The following is a 23,156-nucleotide window of genomic DNA, read 5'->3' as shown; positions in this document are numbered from 1 at the left end:
TATTAATGTCAAAAGATAAAGATAACATAATGGAGTGATTCTTTTGATGATGTTTGCAGACGTTAATAGGTGTGATTCAACAAAATACCTTTGAAAATTAGCACTTGAATTTAAGAAATACCATCCAATAAAGTCCAAAACTGTCAGTAGAGTAATGGTCCAACATGCATTAGGGAACATTTTTTTCCATTAAAAGATAAAGTAAGATACAGACACCCTGAAAGTCCAGGAAAGATACCAAAACTACTAAATGATGGGAAAAATGACCACATAAAAAATTCAACAACTATACGTCAAAATAAATAAATTATAATGTAAATGAGTGAAGTCATCTTAAAATTCAGCTGCCGTTATTATTTAGATCATAATTTTTATGATCTAAATAATGGTGTCACAAAATAATCTTGTGACATCATTAACTCTTTCATAGGGGTGGAAAAATGAGAGAATTTACACCTATAAATTGTAAGCAGGTAAAAATTACATTCTATGAGAGTGGACCTCCAATCAATGGGTACACTGAAACTTAAAAATTGAAAATACCCTTAACAGCATATACCTCACTTCCTCCCCCAAGATTTCACTAAAATGATTTTTCTGCAAATTTCACAATTTGAGGAGGTGGTAACTTTGAATGCAAAGTGATGCCTTACCACTTGTTTCACGGAGTACTGAGATCCACGAGACACGATGCCTCCATTGACAGCAATACATGAGCAACCATTGAAGTAAACACGTTGCCCATCACAGCCCCTGAGATTGCTGAAGAGGTAACAGCCGCCAGCTTTACCAGAAGCAGATGCTACAAGATCCACAGCTACATATGCCTTGCGAAGTTCCATATATGATCCAGATGAATTAAAGATCAACTCCACCCCATCCAGTGACATGTCAATGTGAGTGCTGTAACAAGAGTCATTTCAAATCAAATCATCGTAAAAAAGTTACGCATTCAGCCTGACGCTCACCATTTCCTTTTCCATTTGTCAAAAAGATAGACTTTAGCTATAGAAATAGATAGATTTTTGTATAAGCGATCCTATGAAAAATACACATAACATATTTCCTGCCACAGATTTTTAGACAAAATCACCCATTGTGCTAAAGTGTTTTTCTTTAACCTTTTTCTTTAATACTTGGATCCATTCCATTTGAGTCTTCATGTGCATTCAGCTGTGTGTGCGGTGTCAGTCACCTCATATACATGGCACTGAAGTAGCTGTGACCGACGGTGTGCTCAAAAGGTGACTCATTCTTTGGTCACTATGACCGAAGAGGTAGAGAACATGTTACAGCAGAAGCCCGGTTTTGCGAGCACAGCATTTTACGAGAATCGCGTTTTTGCGAGTGATAGTCTTTGTGCCACCAAATGGCCTGTGTTTTACATGGAAAATAAATCGAATTTAGCGAGGTCAATACGCTCGGTTTTATGACAGATATTTCTCGAGGGCAATGCACAGCTGAGCAAGCATTGACTATTACGTTTTGTATTACCTGTTTATTAAACAAAAAATACGAGATTTGTGTCAGATCTACTACACATAAAGCAAGTTATGTCCAAGCATTTTTGTGATTTAAGGCCTTGAGTACGCTCCGTGCACTACCATTTTACGTTCATCTTTTGTTACAAGTAGCTATCAGTAGAAAGGGAATGGGAGAAAGAAGACAGCGGGAGAGAAAGTTAGTTCCCCCCATCTTATTTGGCTGGCTTCGTCTCTATAATATTACAATAGGCTTTGTCTTAAGCGTGGGAACTTACATTGTAGTGATACCCCTTCCATCTTTTCCCATATCAGGCAAGGAAATTGAAAGCGCATTGTCGTAGTTAGATCAGCGCCCTTATATTGACTTTTGACTTATGGAAAGCTAGAGCAACGTTACCTGCTGCTGCATGCTATCCAGCGATGTATATTTTGATGTTTCATTTATACATAGGAATGTAGTTCGATCAAGACATTGTCAGCTTTTGCTACCGAGGAAAACCACAATTATAACCAAGATGGTAAAATAACAATCAACCGTAGGTTAGCGAGTGAGGACTCAGCACAGCCAAGTAATCAATTGTTAAAAAAATGTAAAAGCAGAATTACTATGCTGATAGCAGACCATTCACAGTGAATCTTCATTATCTCTCCTTCATACTTTCCAAAATTCTGGGCGATTCAAAGTTTCACATCATATCAGCAAAACTGTGACGTACTACCGCATAATCCCTTAAATTTGTTTAGATGAATGGCTTAACTTACAACTAGAGGCAGGTTGCCCTCAAGGGCTATGCACTATGCGAGCACAATTAAAAAATGATATTTCCAACACCAGATCCTTTGAATCTCTTGGCAATGATAAAAAGCTCCTACATAAGGAAGATTTTGTACAATAAGTAAAATATTTAACCATCGCAATCGCTATCCAAAATAAAACCCTTAGACTACAGTCCGGTCGGCGAGAGTTGTCTGATGCACTGATAGTGGTCCAATATTAGCCCAAAACGAGGAGCGGAGAACCCTGCACCAGCACGGTTTGCAGCCAATCACTGCACCCAAAATGCACCTCACACCCTCGCCTAGTCATACAACGTTGTCACATGCATGTGGAGCTAAGAAACAAGCCCTTTCTTCGAATCATCAAAACAAGCCCTTTACTCAAGTCAAAAAAACGAGGCATTGTTCCTTAGGGTCTGTCAAGGTCGTCCTCCCTTCCGGCTCCCTTCTTCACAGAAGCATTTTGTTTGCATGTAACGTGGGCGTTTCCCTTTCTTACTTGGCAACCTTATCCCCTACCCCGAACAATTCTCTGCGGCCAGACTGTATAGAGGGGTGAACTCGATGCACCCGATCCTTTGAGCATGATCCAAGCCAGAGGGCTGACGGGGCCTCAGCATTCAGCAGAAGAGAGCGATTGAAAAACTTTACCATCCCGTCGACTGGATGCGCTCAATCACACGGCAAGGGAGAGTTGGGATGTGCTAAGGGGTGGAGTTCACTCCCGGAGGGGCGGAGTGTACTCAGTCTCAGGGGCATAGAAATGTTAGGTGGTTTGCATAAGTGCATCATGTCCGGGAAACGTAAATATTTGGACATAAAAATTATAGACGAGTGCAAAGTAGCTGGACTTAAAAGGCTGATATCCGGAGGCGGTTTGGTATCTCGTCATTTATGTAGTTCAGAGTATTAAAGAAAGATACAATTCGTGCAGTAGTGAACGAACTAGGAACACCTTGCAGCCAAAGGGAACATCCACAAATGGAATCTGCACTATTCAAGTGGTTTTGTCAACAAAGGTCTGCAGGACTGCCCATAAACAGTGTGATGTTAAAGACGAAAGCTGACTACATTTCCAAAGGGGAGAAATAGGTATCTTTGACCACCAAATCATGCTGTATTTCAGTGAATCTTTCAGCCAATTTTCTCAACTGACTGATATACTGCTTGAAAATTCAAAAACTCAACAAAACTGATATTGTCCGCATGATGTAATCACAAAATTATCCAAAAACTTCCACTGCATACCTAACATATTGATTCTGACTAGTTACGCTGTTTTTACAGCTTTCTTCGGCGTACAAAAAAAAGAACGGGAATAAAATCACCACAACTGGGGGAATTATTATTTTAGAAAATTGAAAATCCTGTTTCCTTCTTTAAATATGTTCATACTCAATTACATTGTGCCTTACAAGGACTCTTTACCAGTTTAACTTTGTTAAATATCACGGAAGCAAAAGAAAAACTGTAAATAATAACAATTATGAAACTTGGGTAGGTTTATTCAACTCCTTCGGATAAAACGAGTGCTTGGTTTTGTAAGTAATTTCCGAGGGATTATGAGCACTCGTTAAACTGGGCTTCTACTGTACATTAAGCCAAAAGCATATCATTTCAGGTAAACACACATTTCAGCCTTAAGCATGGCCACTTTCTCACTATGGTTGCCGCAGACTGAAGTTGGCAAAAGCAACCAGACTAAGCTGAGCTAAGCTTCTAACTCTTCATGTTCTGCATTCCTCGGGTGCTTTGGCTGTGCTGGTTTGCCCTCCCGCACCACTTAGGGACTCTTGGTGAAGGTTTTCTGTTGATGGAAACTCGCCATGGCGAGTGCCAGCACCAAAAGGGTCTCGTAAAAAATAATTTTTTTTTACATGCTAATCATGGGGTCAAGTGATGGTGCTTCGGCTACCTCTCGCAATGGCGGGGGTCTCGCAATAGCCCGTACTCACTTTAAAGTGCTACATTGTACTTACAAATAAAAAAACCTGACTAATTACACAATATGTAAACTTTTACACTTATTTAACATTCAAACATTGATAAAAACACACTAATATAACATTCCTGAATTTATACAACAGACATCCAAATTAGTAAAACATTTAATGAAATACGTACAAATTACTCAAAACATTGGTAACAAAAAAAGAAGACATGGAAAAAATGGGTACACATCTCACACAGAATTTTGAGATTTTGCTGCATAAATAAAAAAAACAGAAAAAATTTGGGCCATATTTGCACAGTATTTGAAGCAAAATCTCATCCTACATGAATATCTGGTATTAATTAAGGGTATTGAACAAGCCGCCAAAAGATGCAGACACTATCCATTATTATCTCCATCCAAGCTGTAAAATAGATTATACCACCCATTTTTGGTAGAATATTTTCAAAAGGTGAATCTGTGCTTCTGACTAAAAAATATTTTGTACATGGCTTACTTTATATCAATTATATATTAAACTTGATCAATATTACGATTTATTGAACACACATCTTGGCAACACATGAAAATTCTGATGATGATCATGATGATTCATTGGATACCTTCAATCTACTATCCTTTATCTAGGATAAGAAAGTTCATGCACTCAGTTAATGATGAAAGGCTACGAATTCAATAAACATAAGGTCATGCATGGCATTTTTTTGTAAAAAGCACGATACAAATCTCAACTTGCCTTTCTCTCCAGTGAGAATGAGAAACTTAAAATCGGTCAACTTTTTTTATATTTGCCTGAGGCCATTTATTGTACACCAGCAACACATTTTGGTTGGAAGAACAAAAGGAGTGGGTTATTTTAAAGTTAACTAGTGAAACTTAGCTCTGCACCCAAAGCCGTTCAGACAAAATATTTTATAAAAAATTGACATGGAATGTGCAGTTATCAAGCAAGTTTTCACAGTCCATTCTAATGAGTTATACACATTAGAGACCAAGAGAAAAATATAGGTTTCATGAGAAAATGAACCTGTGTTATCACAGATTGACGGATACTAAAACACTGATTTACCTCTTTGGATTCCACAGTTCTTCACAAATTTCATATCCGATACAGGTGTCGAGTGTAGCTATGACAGCATCCCCAAATGGGACAACTTTCTGGTCAGTCTCAGCAGATACCATTCTAGGCAAATAATAATCTTCAATCTGCCTCTCCTGAAACATGAAATTGATAAATGACATTGAAGATTTATGGAAACATAACAGGAGCAAATGAGCAAGGAATGATACTAAACAAAATCAAAATAATCATTCAACAAAATAAAAATGTAATAAATATGCTAATCGAAAAAGTATACCCTAAAGTAATCTTAACAGTGCTGTAGTTTGTGGAGATTAAGTAGCAATTATTTCTTCTTCCAAGAAAGTATAGAGAGCACTTTCATTCAGGATTTATTGCATTCATTGTCTTAGTCTAGCATCATAGTGCCTTTAGTAGTTTATCTGTAAAAGCAGTATAGCTTGCACTTTGTTCATGCCATCGCAGATTTTAGCAAACCAAGTACAGTAAAACTTCGATTTTACGCACTTCGATTTTACATCAAGTCTCGTTTTTACGCAGTGACACTCAAGTCCGGCCGGAAAGCATAGGGAATTCTAATGGTGAAACTTCGATTTTACATCTTTTCTTGATTTTACGCAGTTTTTCGATTTTGCGCAGCATAACCTCAGCCCCAAAGAGGCCGCTAATTTTGATTTTACGCAGTTGTCTTTCGACTTGTTTTGAAAATGCCGACTGGAGCAATATGAAGTTAGGTTATTTATTCGTCTAAATGAGTTGCAAAAATGAATACAAGAACGGTTGAAATGACGTCGCGCTGTTGAGCGTGAAACTAAAAACATCGCGAATCTAATTATTGCTTCCCCCTACGCCCTCTCAGTAATATTTCAGGCTCCTTTACGAACGCGAATATCGCTCTTAGTTAAAATTTGCCGTAGAAGGATATCGAAACCTAAAATATACGGCTATCGCCGTGTATGCGACAAATGATCGCCGTAGATATTAACATCATCACCTTTTGTTTATTATTCGACTTATTGATCGGCGCTGTTTATAACATATTTATTGTAATTACAGTAGACGGTCGTTAATCCGGAATTAAGAACTACGGAATATCTATCCCTAATCCTATCGGAAGGTTTTCTAGAATTTTGCGAACTCTATGTTTTCCTTCGCCGCAGCGAAATATAACGGCGAAATGAGCCGTTAAAAATCCTCCCGTGCCACAATTTTGGCTTCCACGGTGATCCAAAAGAGATAGTATGGACGTAAGTCGATGGTGATTCAACACGATGGTAAAAGCAGCTTACGGGGTCTCATTCCGCGGGCTAACCCCACATCTGCGGGACGAATGGAGGCGAGGGAAAGTTGATTGCGCGGCGCGCTTATTAGAGCTGATTCAACTTGTATCTCATTGTCAGTGGGTTTAAATGAAACATGGTTGGAACTTGAATAGCTATTAGCTTACTCCGCTAGGTGGCAAGCGTTTATTTTTAACGGAACGGAAGTTAATGCCCACGGAGAATAACTCGCGTCGTCAATCGTCATTCAATCATTGAAGTCAAATTCAAGACGTGAGTGATAAGGCAGTCCCTTTAAACTCAGGAATGGCTTATTACCATTAAATCGAAGTACAAAAAGTGTCCGGTGTTGTTATCAGATATGGGGAGGCAAAATATTACGTGAGGATGAGTCACACGGCTTGTGAGTCGAAGGTCCCGGCGCTGAATTCGCGGAAGAATGCCGACAGAGAAGCTATACCCGGTAGATTCTATCTAATAATGCTAAAATATCACGGGAAAATGCTTTTTTAATGCGTAAAAATTATAAAGAAGGAAGATTGTTCCGGACTATTAATCATTTTTCTATTCATCACTGGCGGCATGACGTTAGTTGCGCGGTTATTTAAATAGCTCATTTTAAAAAAGTGATCTAAACACCGGAAAAATCTGAATTTCCGAGTATCCCGGGTCCTATGTGCTCCATATTATCTATGGTATGCTATTTGGAAGGAGGTAACTGACAGCTGGGGTCATTAGCGCCATGAAGTATGGGCTGGGGGGATAGGTACCCTATGTTGGCATTAGCCAGGTTGTAATGATAAGCTCAAAAGGGACCAGGACTTAACTTCCCATCTGATGGACAGAGTGGTGCACTGGAAGTGCCCTCCACATTAGACTCAAGTAGGGATAGGGCCATCTCTGAAAAGTCTCTGCTACTGCCAGGACTTGAAAACAGGCCCACAGGGTGTAAAGCCTTTGTGATGTATTAGCGAAATTTTGCACCCAGTTAATGGGGTTAATTTGGATGACTATCCTCAGGTATCTCATTTCTTCAATCTCCAATCTTTGTTTGTCAACAGGTGGTTAAACAGATTTCCTGAAAACTGCTTTTAATGAGAATATTTTCAAAAATTAGCATCTCTGCGAGCATTTAGTATCACCATTTCGACATTTCTCCTGGGTAACAGAAGTAATCTTAGTGCCAGAAGTGCTAGCAATTTTACCATATTATTCAACCATTGGAAACATTGTTCAGGAATGCAACGTTGTTTCTCTTCAGGCAACACGTCATCTGTGGTGTTGCTTGTGAGTAAATAAGATTATTAGGTTTCATTTTCTTGCCTCCAAATGAGTTATTGAATCCAGGAAACATATATCTGATGCGATTGAAAATGATTTCATGCTTTTTTACCGTAAAGCCTCACATATGAGACTTTTTCTGAATCCGGTTCTGGCTTAAATCATAACTATACAAAAGTGTATTACTAAGGGTTCTAAAAATAATGAGCAAGAGTTATCCTGAAAACTATACTTCTCCTCAATACTAACTCTTGATTTTACACACTTTGATTTTACACAGTGCCCATATTTTGGTCCCTCCAACTGCGTAAAATCAAAGTTTTACTGTAATGTAAAATAGTACTTTCAGAAACAGCCTTAGTGTATAATACAACACTCAGAACATTATTACACACAAAATTGGTCGCAAATGGCATCCCGTCCCAGGAATAACTGCAAAAATACAAGGCCATACTTCTTCCTGGTCACCTAAACTGCGATGATATTACCCAGAATGTAATGTATACAACTAGTCTATTTTTAAAGATGATTAAAATTTAAACCAAAGTGAAACAAAAAAATATGCTTGCATAGCTGGACTATCTGTTCTAATATGCTGTGAAATACTACAAAAGTGGTGATAAAATTCTAGCAATATATGGTTGAATAATCTCATTGATAAAAATTTAGAATCTTCTGCAAACATCATACCTTAGTCCATGCAGTAAACCACCGGGATTCTCGGTAATTACCATCATCACACAGCATCATTTTTGGTCGAATCAGGAGAATTTTCCTAGTAAATTAGTATATTAGTTAAACCTCAAATCAATATAAAAATATCAGTAAATACAATGTAAACTTTCCATTTAAATTAGCCAAAATCAGTGCAAAAAACAATGTGCAGAAAACCAAAAGGGACTCAACTCATGAACTTAACTACATTATTTCTACCTTAACAATTAGCAGTGATTTATGATATGACGTAGGTGAAGAATGGCATCAATTATACCATAAAAAAATACATATGTAATTCCCAATTTTGCACCTTTATTTTCCTTTACCCACCATTTTCTTCAGATTTCCCATTCCACAATAGTCTACCTTGGATTTTTATTTTGGAAATTTAATTTTATACACTGGACCTTTTCCTTGGGCTAAAACCTTGTCTTGGTGGAAAGACTGCACATTCCAATGACCACTAAGGTTGGATCAGATCAGATCAGAAGGTTGTTTCCGATTGTATCATTGGATACTTTAAAAATGGTATACTACGCTAAAATACATTTTCATATTTCTTATGGCATTCTGTTTTGGGGAAACTCGCCTGTGGCTAAAAGAGCTTTTTTAGCCCAAAAACAAGCTATTAAAGCTATGTACCATGTCCCTATTTGCACACCAGGTAAAATCTTCTTTGCTAAATCCAAAATCCTCACCCTCCCTTCTTTGTATATCCTTACATGTGCCTGCTTTGTTAAAGCAAACCCTTCCCATTTTCTCCCAAATTCTACCTACCATGATCACCTCACCCGTTCAAGAAATAACACCCACTCAAACCAGCATTCCAGCTCTCTCTGTCTTAAAGGTCCCAACCACTCTGCCTCGATCCTTTACAATAAAATTCCCGAAGAAATAAAAAATAGCAACTCACTTTCCGTATTTAAAAAGAAACTAAAACTTCTCCTAGCTGAAAAATGCTACTACAGTGTTAATGAATATCTGGAGGATGCATTGTAAGGTACTTTCCTAAATGGCAACTGGAATGCCTACATATTTATTTTTTTCCATGCTTCTGTTAGTATTTATTAACCCTCCGGACTCTTGTTTTAATGTTGTACATATCATATTTGAATGCTTATCTTGGGAATTCCCAAGAACCTGGTAATTTCAATTTTCATGTACGAATGTAATTGTTTGTAAATTTTATATTGACTTAAGCCATGCAGATGTGTGTACTGCCAATGGCGAAATAAATTTATTATTATTGTTACTACAGCTGGACTGGTGGGTAGACTGGGAACTGGGACTGCTACAGGTAGACTGGGAACAGAAATTGATCCCAATATCTCACCCAGGCCAGAGAGGCCGAAGAGAAAGCACAACGGAAGGCAGAGTATGAGATAGAGTCATACAGAAAAACACAGAATGGGCATGGGGAACCATTCTAACTGCCTGTAACCAGATCATATGGATGAACAAAATAGTTCCTTCAATCCTGGAAACTAATTGGCCCTATTGGGTAATTTTAGGTCACCTACAGCAGTGAGGGTTGCATCACCTATGGTTCATGTCAGGGGCACAGCTAGGAATTAAGGCTGGGGGAGGGGGGGAGGGTATATGTTCAACTAATACCGGGGTATATGGGGGTATGGAATACCCACCAGGATTAGCGGTAGGTACGAGATTAATAAATTAAGGAATTTTAAGATAAATGGTTCAAAATGGTGAGTTTTACGGTTTTCTGAGGCATACTTCATAAATCCTTACACAATTCTATTAGTAATATCAATCCATTTAAGTAAAATGGATTAAACTTAAAAATTTCTCTGAGCTCTGGGGGAGTTTTATCCCCCAAAACACCCCCTTTGCTGCGCCATTGGTTCATGTTACATGAAACCCATTCAGAGAGATAAATATGTAGTAGCATCCTTAAAGTCCTTCCACTGAATTTCCTTGTAATTTAGAACCACAGTTGCCAAATGGCTATCTCTTGGGTGTTTCATCCACAATTATTTAAGAAAATGTGATTTTTTTAGGGATTGTATGGCAAATGGTAAAGGGTTTATGGGAGGGATATGGCAGGGGCTGAGGGCACATACGGGAAGCTTGTGTTTGCAGTTGGAAGGAGGGCGATAATTCAGCATGAGAGTGACTAGTTCAGAGTTACTTTTTCCAAAAGTTCTTGGGAAGCTTTGTATAGATACTAGGAGTTGGTTCAGAAAAGGAGTCAACCGTTCCCTGTGAGGTAACTGCTAACAAACCAGAGTGCTGGGACTAATCTCCTTTTGAAAAGGCTTTCTGCATATTGGATCTTTTTCAGGTGGGTGACAGTGGCTAGGAGCCAGGCAGGAGATGCAAATTTCAAGAGGGCTTTCACTACGCTGTAGTAGAGGAGAAGAATCGATTTGGTTGGGAGTGAAGTTTGGAACACCTCCGAGGTTGATGCTATATGAAACCCCGACAGAGATAAATGTGGTAGCAATCAGGAGACCAAGATGGAGGGGAAGAAAAGAGAGATGAAGTAAGAACACAGAATGATTGGAAAGTCTAAGAGACTGCAGAGAAAGGGCGAGAGGGTTAACGAGGAAAAGATATTTAAAAAATGAGACAATAAGTTGATGAATATAAGGTGGATTAACTTAATTTTACATAATTTTTTAACATAATTTAACATACTCCATATGCAGCATCTGATGAATTATTTCCTTAGCATAGAAGTAAGGAAACAATTCATCAGATGCTACATATGGAGTATGTTTCTCTATGGAAGCGAGGCTTGGACGTTGACAGCAGCAGAGAAGTCAAGAGTGGAAGCATTCGAAATGTGGTGCTACCGAAGAATGATGAAGATAAAATGGATTGACCGTGTGAGTAACCAGGGAGTGCTAAGGAGAGTAGGAGAAAAGAGAAGCCTCCTAAAAACATTAAGCAGAAGAAGGGACAACTTAGTTGGCCACATTTTGAGGCACGATGGTCTGATGAAGACAATCGTTGAAGGACAAGTGGAAGGGAAAAAGGGCAAGGGACGGCCCCGAATGAGTTATATCGGACAGGTTATAAAGGATGTAAAAGAGAATAAATATGTAGCTATGAAGAGATAAGCGGATAGGAGAGAGAAATGGAGAGCTGCGTCAAACCAATCTTAGGAATGTTGACTGATGATGATGATGAACTTAATTTTAATTAAATACATCAAAGGATGAAGTGTAACTGGCTAACACACCTGACTGGCAATCGGGATATCTGGGTTCGAATCCCTGCTAAGTCAAATATTTTTTCAAGGCGAACTTCATCCTTTGGTGCACATATTTAACTTTGAACCCGAGTGCGTGACTGCGTATGAAGTCACTTGTTTCTGCAGTGCTTTTTAATTTTAATAAACAGAAAAATGACAAGGGAAATGGAGATATATAATAAGAAAGAGGAACAATTAGAAACTACGAGACAATGGAAAGAAGTGGTAGAGCTAATTAACAAAAAAATATGTGGCAGCTCTGTATGACAACATTAACAGATATGACAGATTTAACAGGGAGAAAGAGAATTTTATTACACAAGAATAAACTTGAGCTATAAAAAAATATAAAAAAATCTGTAAGAATAATAATAATAATAATTTTTATCGTTCCTAGTGATCACATGTACAGGCGACATTGGAAGTCACTAAAAAATAATAAAAATAAATAATAATACTTACAATAAATGAGGTATAGGAATATTTACAATATTACAGTTTAAAGGAAAAGTTACAATTTTTCGTGGTTGATGGATGCAGATTACTCTAGAGCCTAACATGAAATCCTTCATGCTATATTAGTTGTTTCCCAGTAAATACTTCCCAGAGCTTTTCGAATATGCCTGGATTGCTATCCCTTGCTATGGATAAAAAAGATTTATTGACATGGATAGGGCTATTTATTTTTTCAAGTCAAAATGAAATGTCATTGGATCAAACAACATGCAGACCGTGGGAATGAAACCATTAAAGAGGAAGAGAGCAAAAAATTTGAAGAAATAGAAAAATTAAACCATTTTAGCAGTACATAATAACAGAATAGAATGGACCTCAAAGTAATGAACCCAGGGAAAGATCAAAGCTGGTAAAATATGCATCAATGAATAGGAAATAGTAAATGAGTGGAATATTGTGCAAGAGTGCACAATAAAAGGCTTTTATAGGATCTGATTAGGAGCATAGAATTGTACATGTAGAAAATGTGAAAATTGAGAAAGGAAGATGAGAATTTGTTTGATTCATTCAAAATGTGGGAACACAGAAGAATGGAGGTGAGATTGATGAAGAGTAAAAAGACATGAAGAAGTTCTGGGCATGATGAGTTGGTCAGAGGAGACAGTCATTCACATAAATTGATTCTTTTAAACGAGAGGCCAGAAAGCAGGCCAAGGTTGAGCCAATGACTGGGTCCACTTGGCTTCAAGAGGTGCCTGCTGAAGACCAACCAATAATGGGAAAGCCTTCTTTTAGAATGTTTGCCGCTGTGACATGCCCACTGAGAAGGCGATGAGGATGGAATTTTTTCCGTTGCTTGACCCTAGTGCCGGCACTACACTCAGTGACAAGGGACAAAGTCATTTTGGATTTACATGAAATTAGGTCAAATTCAGTTAGGCACATTTGAGTTAACTGTTCAAAAAGGATATGTACTTGGGATGAAAAAGTGTAATGTATGATATTTATTGCTACAGAAGCTTCTGCTGTGATTAAATTGATGATTGTTTTTCGGATTAAAAAAAGTCGACATGGCATTAACCCGAAAAACAATTATGAGTTTGATATCAATGTTAATGTTCAATTAATACCTTCATTGTTTTGAGTTTTACATTGAATTTGATGTTTATGAGTAATAAAGAGGGTTGGAAGGTTACCGAGGGGTTGTTGGGGGATGAGAGGGGATTGTTGAGGGAGAAACCATTAACCCTATTAATGCTATCCTTCTTCCTAAGGTACCGGCGAGAAATGCGGAGGGTATTTTAATAAAATGTAGAAAGTAGGAAAAAAGCAATACAAAGCAATTCTATTAAATATTCATAAGTTTTTTTTTAATTCATGAGTTTAAACTGGTTAATATTGACAAAATATTTTTATAAAATGTAAATCTAATATAATAAGTCATAGCAAATTAAATAATGGACTACGTATGAGCCGATATATCGGCTCGCCACACTTTTTGCCCGATTTGCAAAAGCCAGTGTATCGGCCCGCTGCCGATAAGGGGTAAGGAAATATCTTTCAGGAAGGAGACGAGGAAGGAAATTTATTTTTAAAGAAATAATGTTTTGGAAGAAAATTGTCAGATGTTACAAAGGGGACACTAAACAATGGGAAAACCCTGCTGAATGGAGTTAAGCATGAAAAGAGGGAAGATATCCAAATTAGGTGGAGGCTAAGATTTTGAGCTGTTGAGAGGTTACAAAAGGGAATATTTTTAGCAAAAACTAAAATACAATATGTGCTTAAGAAATGAACTAAATATTTAGCCACAGCATAGTGAGCTGTCCACTTGGTAGAGGTGGGTTAAATTGTTCATTTGCATCTTTATCAGTAAACAGATCAATTCTAAATATCTATCCTTGACAAAACAGTTAGGGCATATTATATTGGTAGAACAGAGTACGGAATAATTTACATAATGTTTTCAAAAACAATTTCCTGACGGGTTCCTCAGGGATCTGTTCTAGGCTCATTGTCAGTGGTTTTCCTCATTTACATAAATGACCTTCCAAAAATACTGAATTTTTTACCCAATACACTTCCGATACTGAATGCCAATATGACAAATGTCTTGGTGTCTGCCTCTTCAATTGACAGCCTGGTGTCAAGAGCTAACAATGTTGCTCCAACAAGAAGCCTCTATGAGAGACTTCATTGTCTTTCGATGATAAGATAATTCCACAGAGTGATAATGCCTCCTTCCTGAGTGTTACCCTAGATAGTAGACTAAGCTCGGATAGCTATATTTCTATTCTATGTGGAATGTAATTTAACTCTGTCCAGCGGGCTTTTTGGTTTGTTCTATTAGGCTAACTGCCAATAATGAAATGCTAATGTTAGTTTACTATGGTGAGTTTTACATCCATGTCATTTTCAGGATTATTTTTGGAACTCTTTAGCCTGTGACCACGCTGTATTTATAATACGAAAGTGGTTACTGAGAAAATTTTCTCCTGATGGCTCCCTGTCCCCCTCACTTCAAAAAAACCTTTATTCCCCTGATTCCCAGAGTATACATGCTCAGTGCAATTACTTGAGCTAAACACAATACATATTACATTGTACGCCACCAGTGGCAGATACAGGATAGGAAGAGAAGGGGAGGGGGCTAGATGTAGGGCTATACCCCCTTAGCCCCTCTCTGGATCTACCACTGCGTGGCACTAATGATAGCATTCAAAACTATTATAGTATGACCTGTCATAATTTACACATAAACTTTATTAGAACCAACAAGTCCAGTTTTTCCCCCAGAACATGGGACTCACATTAAGCAATAAGCTTCCTAAAAACAGAGGGAGAGTTGAAAAAAAATGTCCAATTTTTAAATTTTAAGTGAATGAAATTTTCATGACACAATTATTTTATTCTATTAATGAATTCCTGGAAGTGTTTCTGTGTTCGGTGCTAACATTTCGAAAGTACAGTTGCTATCGCTCGTAATAGTACATATATGTAATTCTGTGTTTCTTGCATGTTTCATGATGTTGTTTATTACGATTATACAAAACAATTTTCTTTAATTAAACATTTCACTAAAATATTTTGTCTGCCGTACATAACTTTGAATCCATATAACCTACATAACATAGCGAAGCATAAAATATGAAAAATGATTTTCAATGCTTTCTGATGCATAATAATATTTCCTTCAAACCACACTGTAAAGGTTGGTTTATATGCTTCATATGAGTTTAAAAGTGCCTTTATAATACCTTGATACAGTAAAACAGTGCTTACCGATATCATATTAGACCAATATTTAATTGAAAACAATTTCTGCCTATTTCTCTCCAAGGAGTAAAGGTTTTTTTAATTATACTTCTTTCAAAAACATTCAAAATATTTTCTGTCTCCTGTGACTCCACATAAATTGTAACACAATGAAGCATAAAACATGAAAAAGAGTTTTAGTGGAGGTTTACGTATGTGCAATTAAGTGAGGTCATTTCATGAAACTGTCGTGAAATAACAAGTGTCATATAATACAATCAACATTTTTGACTAAGTTATTCCTTCATTAATCCAAAAATGATGAGTACTTGCTTCCATAAACTTTCTTCAGCTGAGTTGGAAGTTCTTCCCCTGCGTTGTCAAATTATAATTCTATAATGAAGAAACAAACTTGACTTAAAAACCCACATGATTACTGCACTACTGAAGTCCTAAGTCCTAAGCTCAAAAAGAGGGAAGAAACTCAGGATCTTGGTAGGAAGATAAGACTGATTTTCAAGCTCCTAGAGGGCTAAGTCAGAGTTTGGTCAGAGCATAGAGTTGATTGAAAGGGGGGTTTTCTCAAAAAATGCAAGGACAGTTAGAAATGGTAATTTAAAAAGCCACATTTTTTTTTAATGCCACAGAGTTTTGTTTTGATGTTTGTGTTCCATTGCAGGTCACTTTTCCATAGTAATCATATTCTCCAAGCATAGAATCTATAGTAAAATATGTATCTCAGGAGTGTGCTTTTTCTGGGAGGTGTTTCGTCGGTGAATGATCCATCACATTTGTAATGCTTTCACGTAAATCTCTTACGTTCTAACATTCAAATGATGCAACCCTTTGCTGAGGGACTGATGTAACATTTACAATAAGATTTACACATCACCACCTAGGAAAAGGGGAGGATGATTTATGTTTTCCTTCGCTGTGACACAAAATTTTACCAAAGGTTTTGAGGCTTTCAAAAGGCATACTCTACCTTTTGTATGATATCTGGCTATTTTCGACACTGCAATAAGAGACCTGCGAAAGCATATGATCCCAGGAACTGATGATATTCCAGAAGAGCTTATCATAAATGCAGGGAAGAAGGCATTAACTCAACTGTATAAAACTATCTGCGATATGTACTTTTCAGAGAGGAGGCTGGGACAAACATTAAGCAAGGAAAACAAAAGCTTGAAGATGGGAATAAGCATTGTTACCTAAGAAGCTGAATTACCAATGAAGGGCAAAGCAAGAAAGAAATAGAAGAATAGCGTAGGTGAAGAGGGCTTCCTACAAAAAGAAGAATCTTCTTATAGCTGAGAATAAACATAGAGGTACGGAAAAAAAATCATCGGATGCAACACATGCAGCATGTTTGTCTATGTCAGCAAGGCTTGGATGTTGACAGAAGCAGAGTCGTCTTGAGTGGAAGCGTTCAAAATGTGGTGCTACCGAAGAATGATGAAGATAAAATGGATCGACCGGTAAGTAATGAGGAAGTGCTACGAAGAGTGGGAGAAAAGGGAAATCTTTTAAAAACCTTGAGCAGAAGACAGGACAGCTTTGTTGGCCACATTATTAGACATGATGGCCGGATGAAAACAATGGTGGAAGGACAGGTGGGAGAGAAAAAGGGCATGAGACAGTCCCACATGACTTTCATAGGACAGGTTATAAAGGATGTAAAAGATAAAAAATACGTCACTATGAAAAGACTAGCGGATAGGAGAGAGGAATGAAGAGCTGCACCAAACCAATCTTATGATTGCTGACTAATGATGATGAGTAAATCTTATTTTATCTCTACTCTCATTGCTCGACCCATAAGTGCACATTTGGTGGATCCAAAAAGTCGAGTATTTTTCAGGGAAAACCTGGCTCATTAAAAAAAGTTGTGGAAAAACTCAATTAGAGCCGGACATATGAGAACACAAGGTCAACCCTTACACTTTGCTCAATGACCTTCTACTCGGAGGACCGTAGAAAATATGTAAATCCATAACTCTTATAGACATTTCCAATAGATTTTTGTGTAATAGGGTTAGTGGCAAAAAATTTGGTTGTATGTATGAATGGACATTAAGCTAAAAATGCTATAGCTATAAAGCTCGTGGGTGGGGGACCTTATGCAACCTAGATGTAGTGTGGTATTGCGGTACAGGGGAATGAGTCAGCTTTCTGTAGTTGGAGCAAAAGTCATGCCCTAAGCATGTTTCATCAAAAATTTAAGTTAGCATGATAAAATAAACAACTTTAGGGGAATATCAAAGGCAAAAGAATTCTTTTAAATACATAGCATATATGAACTTAAGTGATTCTCTGTTGCGACTAAATCAAAGACCATTTCTGCATGGTGAACTCAGCAGAAATTACAAGAGATATCTGAAAAGTAAATTCTTATGGTATAATATTCTTTATCTTGGTATATTGGATTTGTGGCGGCCGCACCTCCTGCCTCGCCGCCACACCGCTTGCCTGGAGGCAAGTTAAAGCGCGCTCCGTCATCGCTTCCTTCCAACAGTCCAGATAGCCCAGCGGTAGCGCGGTCGCCTCCCAAGCGGGCGGCCCGGGTTCGATTCTCCGTGTCGGAAAGTTTTATTATTTAATTTTTCTGGCCTTCTAGAATTCCCTTCTAGAAGTTTCTTTAATGTTCAAGAAAAGTAAGATAGAACATACTGGAAGTTGGCAAATTGAATAAATACTGCGGCCTTTCGGCCGGCAGTTCAGTGTGGAATTGTACACGAATCAATAAACATCGTCCAAACCATTCCATCGAATCTTCATTGATAGCAGCCTACTTCGACGCCTGCTACAGATTCTTTAAATTTATTACATAGCTGAGAGAAGAAAGAGAAATAAATATTTATACGTTTACAAAACCATGAGATCCAAAATCTGGAGTGAATGCTTCAAACCAGAGTAGCACCTTGATAAAACAAGGGTTATTTTTTTCTCTGTGGATCTTTCGCACGATTGTGCATTGCGGGTGACTCCCGTAAAAGTTATCACCGCGGCTAGTCCCGGTACACTTTAAACTAGTCTAGAGCGAACACCTCTTTGTGTTCTATGTCCGGGCCTGCTCTCCGGCTGTGGCACTGTGTGCACGATTTGGACTGCTTGTGGCATCATATGCTCAGCAGTCCAGCAACATCTTGTCAGGTAGTGTCCGAAAATATCCACAGGGAAGAATGACGCCTCGGTAGCTTAACTGGCTAAAGCACTCGACCGGAAATCGGGGGATCGGGGTTCGAATCCCTGTCAAGGCGAATGATTTTTTCTCTATGGATCTTTCTCACGATTGTGCATTGCGGGTGACTCCCGTAAAAGTTATCACCGCGGCTAGTCCCGGTATACTTTAAGGGTTCTTCAATACAATTATGGATTTCATAGTATGAATAAGCGATTGTAACCATGTCAAGATTAATTTCTCTCTTCCATTGACTTTGTTCCACAACATTTTTGAACGGGACAGATTTCCCTAAAATAAAAATTGATTGTTATTATTCCATCCACCATTGTGTCCATCAATTTCAGGACCATTTCATTCAAAACCATCTTTAATATTGAATTGTTTCACTATGGTAAGAGCGAAACAAAATGGTCCGAATTTTGGAAACTATTTTTTTTCAAGATCCACAGCTACACTCCCTACATAGCCTTAAAATACATACCTTATTATTTGGATTTGCAAATATTTCATAACAGATATACCGTATAAGCGCGTGTAAGAGGCGCACCTTTTTTCCCAGACATTGCAGCCGAAAATGGGGGTGCGCCTCTTACACAAACTTCTTATCTTCTCCCCTCCCCTTCACCGGTCGCAAGTCCAAGGGGAACTGAGTGGCCTTGGTTTTCAGCGTGAGTCAGTCATCTGAAACCCTGGGTCAAAATCAAGCGGCAGGCAGGGGAGTTTCTCCCTTTGTGACGTATTTTTAAAATGCTCCTGTTTGAATTTCTTGCAAGCATCGCGCCGTCACGTCGGTACACCAGAAGTGAACGTTGAAAAGATCACGCGGGGTGATTCGCTCCGGAGCGCGCGCTAAATTCACTGCCACGAGTGGGCATCCTGCGGCATTTATACTGCATACAGTAATCGCTTATCAAACGTATAGAAACGCGTAGTTTTGAAGGACATACCTGGTTAATAGTCAACATTGTCTTGCCGAGCTATTTCCATTACGCTGAGCACCTGATATTTCAAAATTCATCTTCAGACGCTAATATGATGATTTTTGCAACTGAAAATTATATTGGTGTCAAAACCTGCGGTTAAAAAATTCGAACGAGTGTGTTCATTGTTGGACTAAATGGTGGATAGAAGAAATCGGAAATGCTTATAAGTGAAGAGCGCTGAAGGAGAGGTCGAGGGGAAGGAGCGCGCTTCCTCCCCTCCGTATTTTAAGCTACGAGGCTATGAGCGAAGGAGCAAGGGAAGAACACGTCTGCTCTTGCATGTGACGTCGTTGCCTTTAAAGCGAAGTGGCGAAGGCGCAGCAATAAGATATACGCAGTTTGCGTTGCCTGAAGTTTCCAGTCCGTCTCGTCTTGTTTGAATGCGCTTATGCTACACTTGTTTCTTCCGAAATTGTGATGTTTGGACTATTTTGAATATTAGTAGCCTTGTTTTAGCTATAAATCTTTGTGTCAATCAATTAGAGCTCAAAAAACTTAAATGCTGTCAGATATGCATCGCGTTAGGTCTAATTCTTTTTAGAACCTCGTGCGTGTCATACAATTGCTGAAAGATTTCGAGATATCTTCGAGCTCAGAAGGTGACTCACCTAGCATTTGAACTCCAGAAACTCGGAGAATTGAACCTGGTAGACCGAAAAAGGTCAGTTGGTGAGATGGGGTAGGGATGAAACACGTTTCCATTGTCCCCCTTTAACTTGATATTTTCCTATTTTCCTGTGGAGTCTCGGAAAGGAAAAAAAACGGCAGAGGCATTGGCTGATGGAGGGCCGAGTGTTGTTCCGTTAGGCCCCTTGCACACACACCGATTTTGGACGGCCGGTAAAATATCGGCCGACATTTTACCGGCAAAGTGATGCTTGCACACACGCCGGATTTTTACCGGTCAAACGATAAGTTGCTATCTATGTTTTTGAGCTGGCGCCGGCGATCCACAGTGACAATGGCCGGCAGATAACCGGCATTTTGCCGGTGCCGGCGCGTGGTCAGTACGTGTGCAAGCTCCAATGCTCTCCGATTGTTCGCTATTGGAATGTGGACAGCCGATATTTTACCGGCCGTCAAAAATCGGTGTGTGTGCAAGGGACCTTAAATCTACGACGTGGTTATTATCCTACGGCGCTGAGATTGCCCCGATTGTTGTCCAATCTCTTGGGAAGGTTCATGCTATGTGCCTGTCGTGTTTTGCCTTAAAATTTTTCACGGATGCTATTCTATTGCAGTACTCCTGCGAGAGCTTTTAAACAAAACTGTTCGTGAGTAGGACAAGCAACGTAGAGCGATGGCGTATGCGAAGAGAGGATCGTAACTCTTTCTACTCCCTCTTATGCCGCTATTACCGCCGCAGTTATCAAAATTTCCTCTTTCAAATAGTACTGAAAGAGGAAATTTCGATAACTGTCGAAATTCCGGGCATACGCCTGCCACACCGCACGGTAGGATAAAAATTGTCACAAAATTTTTTTTTTTATAATTTTGATGCTCATTATAGGGGTGCGCCTCTTACACGTGTGCGCCTCTTACACAAGCTTATACGGTAAGTAGGCATAAAATCGTTTCAGGCTTGAGTTTGTGGAAGTTAGCTAAATCCATGATAAAAACACAAATGGTAATTTCCACACTATTAACGTAATTGTAATTTAATTTGAAATTGATTTCTCCTTATAGTGTGGAAATTAACATTTGTGTTTTTATCATGGAGATATATGTAGTTTCCAACTTCTTTTGTGCTGGATATAGTTTCAGAATTAGTGATCTGTACTAAAGTGGCCTTTTTAGGGCAATCCCTCCTCCAGAAATTTTTGGCCTTTAAATATAGCAGATTCCCGATTATCCGGCTGGGGTTTATACGTGTCGCGGCTTATCCTTGCATGAGTTTTACACTTCTTCCATGTTTTCCACAATCTTTATAAAAAAATTGATCGGATGCAAAAGCACCAGGATATTTATATTTTAATGCAAGGCTACTCTGGGATTATTATTTCAATTAGAACCCTCTTCATAATCGGGAATCATTTTATTTATCTTTTGGCAAGGAATGTTTCAAGTTTACTTGGACGTCTGCTCATGCAAGCAGCATGCAGACGACGATCAGTGGCAGAAAAAAACTCTTGATTCATTTTAGAAGATTTTTCAATGATTAACCAATTGCAAATTAAGGGAAATGTTGTCTACGATCTAGAAATGTATATTTCATATGGCAAATGCCCAATTATTGCCATGGCCTCGCATTCAGTTGAATACGGACCAAAGGAACAGGAGGTTTCGTTGCACTCGGACATACTTACACCGAGACTATTCAAGGTCAAGCTGGAAAGGAAGGGTGCAAAACAAGAGAAGGCAGTGGGGGAAGTGAAAGTAGAGAAAGCATGAGTCATAGCCAGGCACTCGCCTGTGTAGAAAAATTGCCAAAAGTCCCATTTTCGTATAACCACTGCTGTGCGAAGAGGCCATTACCTTCATGTAAGCTCCTTGTTCATGCTATCTAAACATTGCGGTGCGCAATTGTGGAACTGCATCCCGCATCAATGTAATACCTGGCAACTTGCTTGAGATGCGACTACCCAGTATGGTGCCTGACAGTGTAGTTTCCGACATAGCTCAGTCGTTTTGAAGCATTCCTGCAAACCAATTTTCTGAATCCATTATCTCGCAGACATGGGTGTGTGGTTTTCGGAAACCAGGTGCATGGAGCAGCAGGAATATGAGGACAACCACCCTTTCCCTGCTAAAAAGATCACGGCCGGGAAGAGATAGCTGTGAATGATTCCGGAAAGCAACCTAAAATAACAGGCAATGTGCATAAAAAATATTAAATTGTTTGATTTACATGAAATAAAAGAGGAAGTTTGGATTATTCGTGTTTTCCGATTATTCCAGTAGCCTCTCCGCATCATTAGCCCGGATAATCAGGAGTATGCTCTACATGCCTTACTGCTTGGATTTCATCACAGATATATGTAGTTTCCGACTTCTTTTGAGCTGGATGTAGTTTCAGAACTAGCAATCTGTACTATGGTAGCATTTTTTCGTGCATCCTACCTCAAATTTTAGGTACCCCTCCCCCCAGAACTTCCTCCGAATTTTACCACCAAGGACTTTGCATGCAAAGGCTTGGAGACTTTGAGTAACGGAACACTGCCATACCAGCAACAGTTAAATTAGCAGTCCAGCAGAGGAGTGTCTGGATTTGGAAATCCGTTGGAAAGTTGGTGCTGAGGCATAATCTGCAGTTTGGAGTGACAAATAGTCTGGTTTTCACCTATCAAAACTCTCTCTCCTTCCGAGACCTCATCCTACCATATCTTTCCTCTCCTTGACTACCAACTTCCTGGCTGAATGTCCATCACTGAGGAGATTGTGGAGAAAAAGGTCTTCCTGTTCACCCAACCATGCTTGGATGATTAGCACTGTTCTGGAGTTTCCAATCCACACGGCCAGTGTCAGGAAAATTGGATTGTTTCAGCTG

At 38.8% G+C, this 23,156-nt stretch overlaps 2 protein-coding genes across 3 annotated transcripts in view; both read right to left on the bottom strand.

Annotated features, from left to right (window-relative positions):
* LOC124157902 (neuroglian) overlaps positions 1-23,156 on the bottom strand; it is a 254,597-nt gene that overhangs the window by 85,750 nt on the left and 145,691 nt on the right. The window lies entirely within an intron of this gene.
* LOC124157904 (glutamine-dependent NAD(+) synthetase) overlaps positions 1-23,156 on the bottom strand; it is a 53,511-nt gene that overhangs the window by 17,450 nt on the left and 12,905 nt on the right. For both annotated transcript variants that reach the window (XM_046532979.1, XM_046532978.1), the window contains 3 exons: positions 8,548-8,632; positions 5,285-5,430; positions 654-903 (listed from right to left, as the gene is read on the bottom strand). In XM_046532979.1, the coding sequence (XP_046388935.1) occupies positions 654-903; positions 5,285-5,430; positions 8,548-8,632 (481 nt within the window). The remainder of the gene's footprint in view (positions 1-653; positions 904-5,284; positions 5,431-8,547; positions 8,633-23,156) is intronic.

Source organism: Ischnura elegans, chromosome 4 (assembly GCF_921293095.1).
Source record: "Ischnura elegans chromosome 4, ioIscEleg1.1, whole genome shotgun sequence".
Lineage (NCBI taxonomy): Eukaryota > Metazoa > Arthropoda > Insecta > Odonata > Coenagrionidae > Ischnura > Ischnura elegans.
The sequence above is the reverse complement of the archived record's forward strand: the minus strand, read 5'-3'. Positions and strand labels throughout refer to the sequence as shown.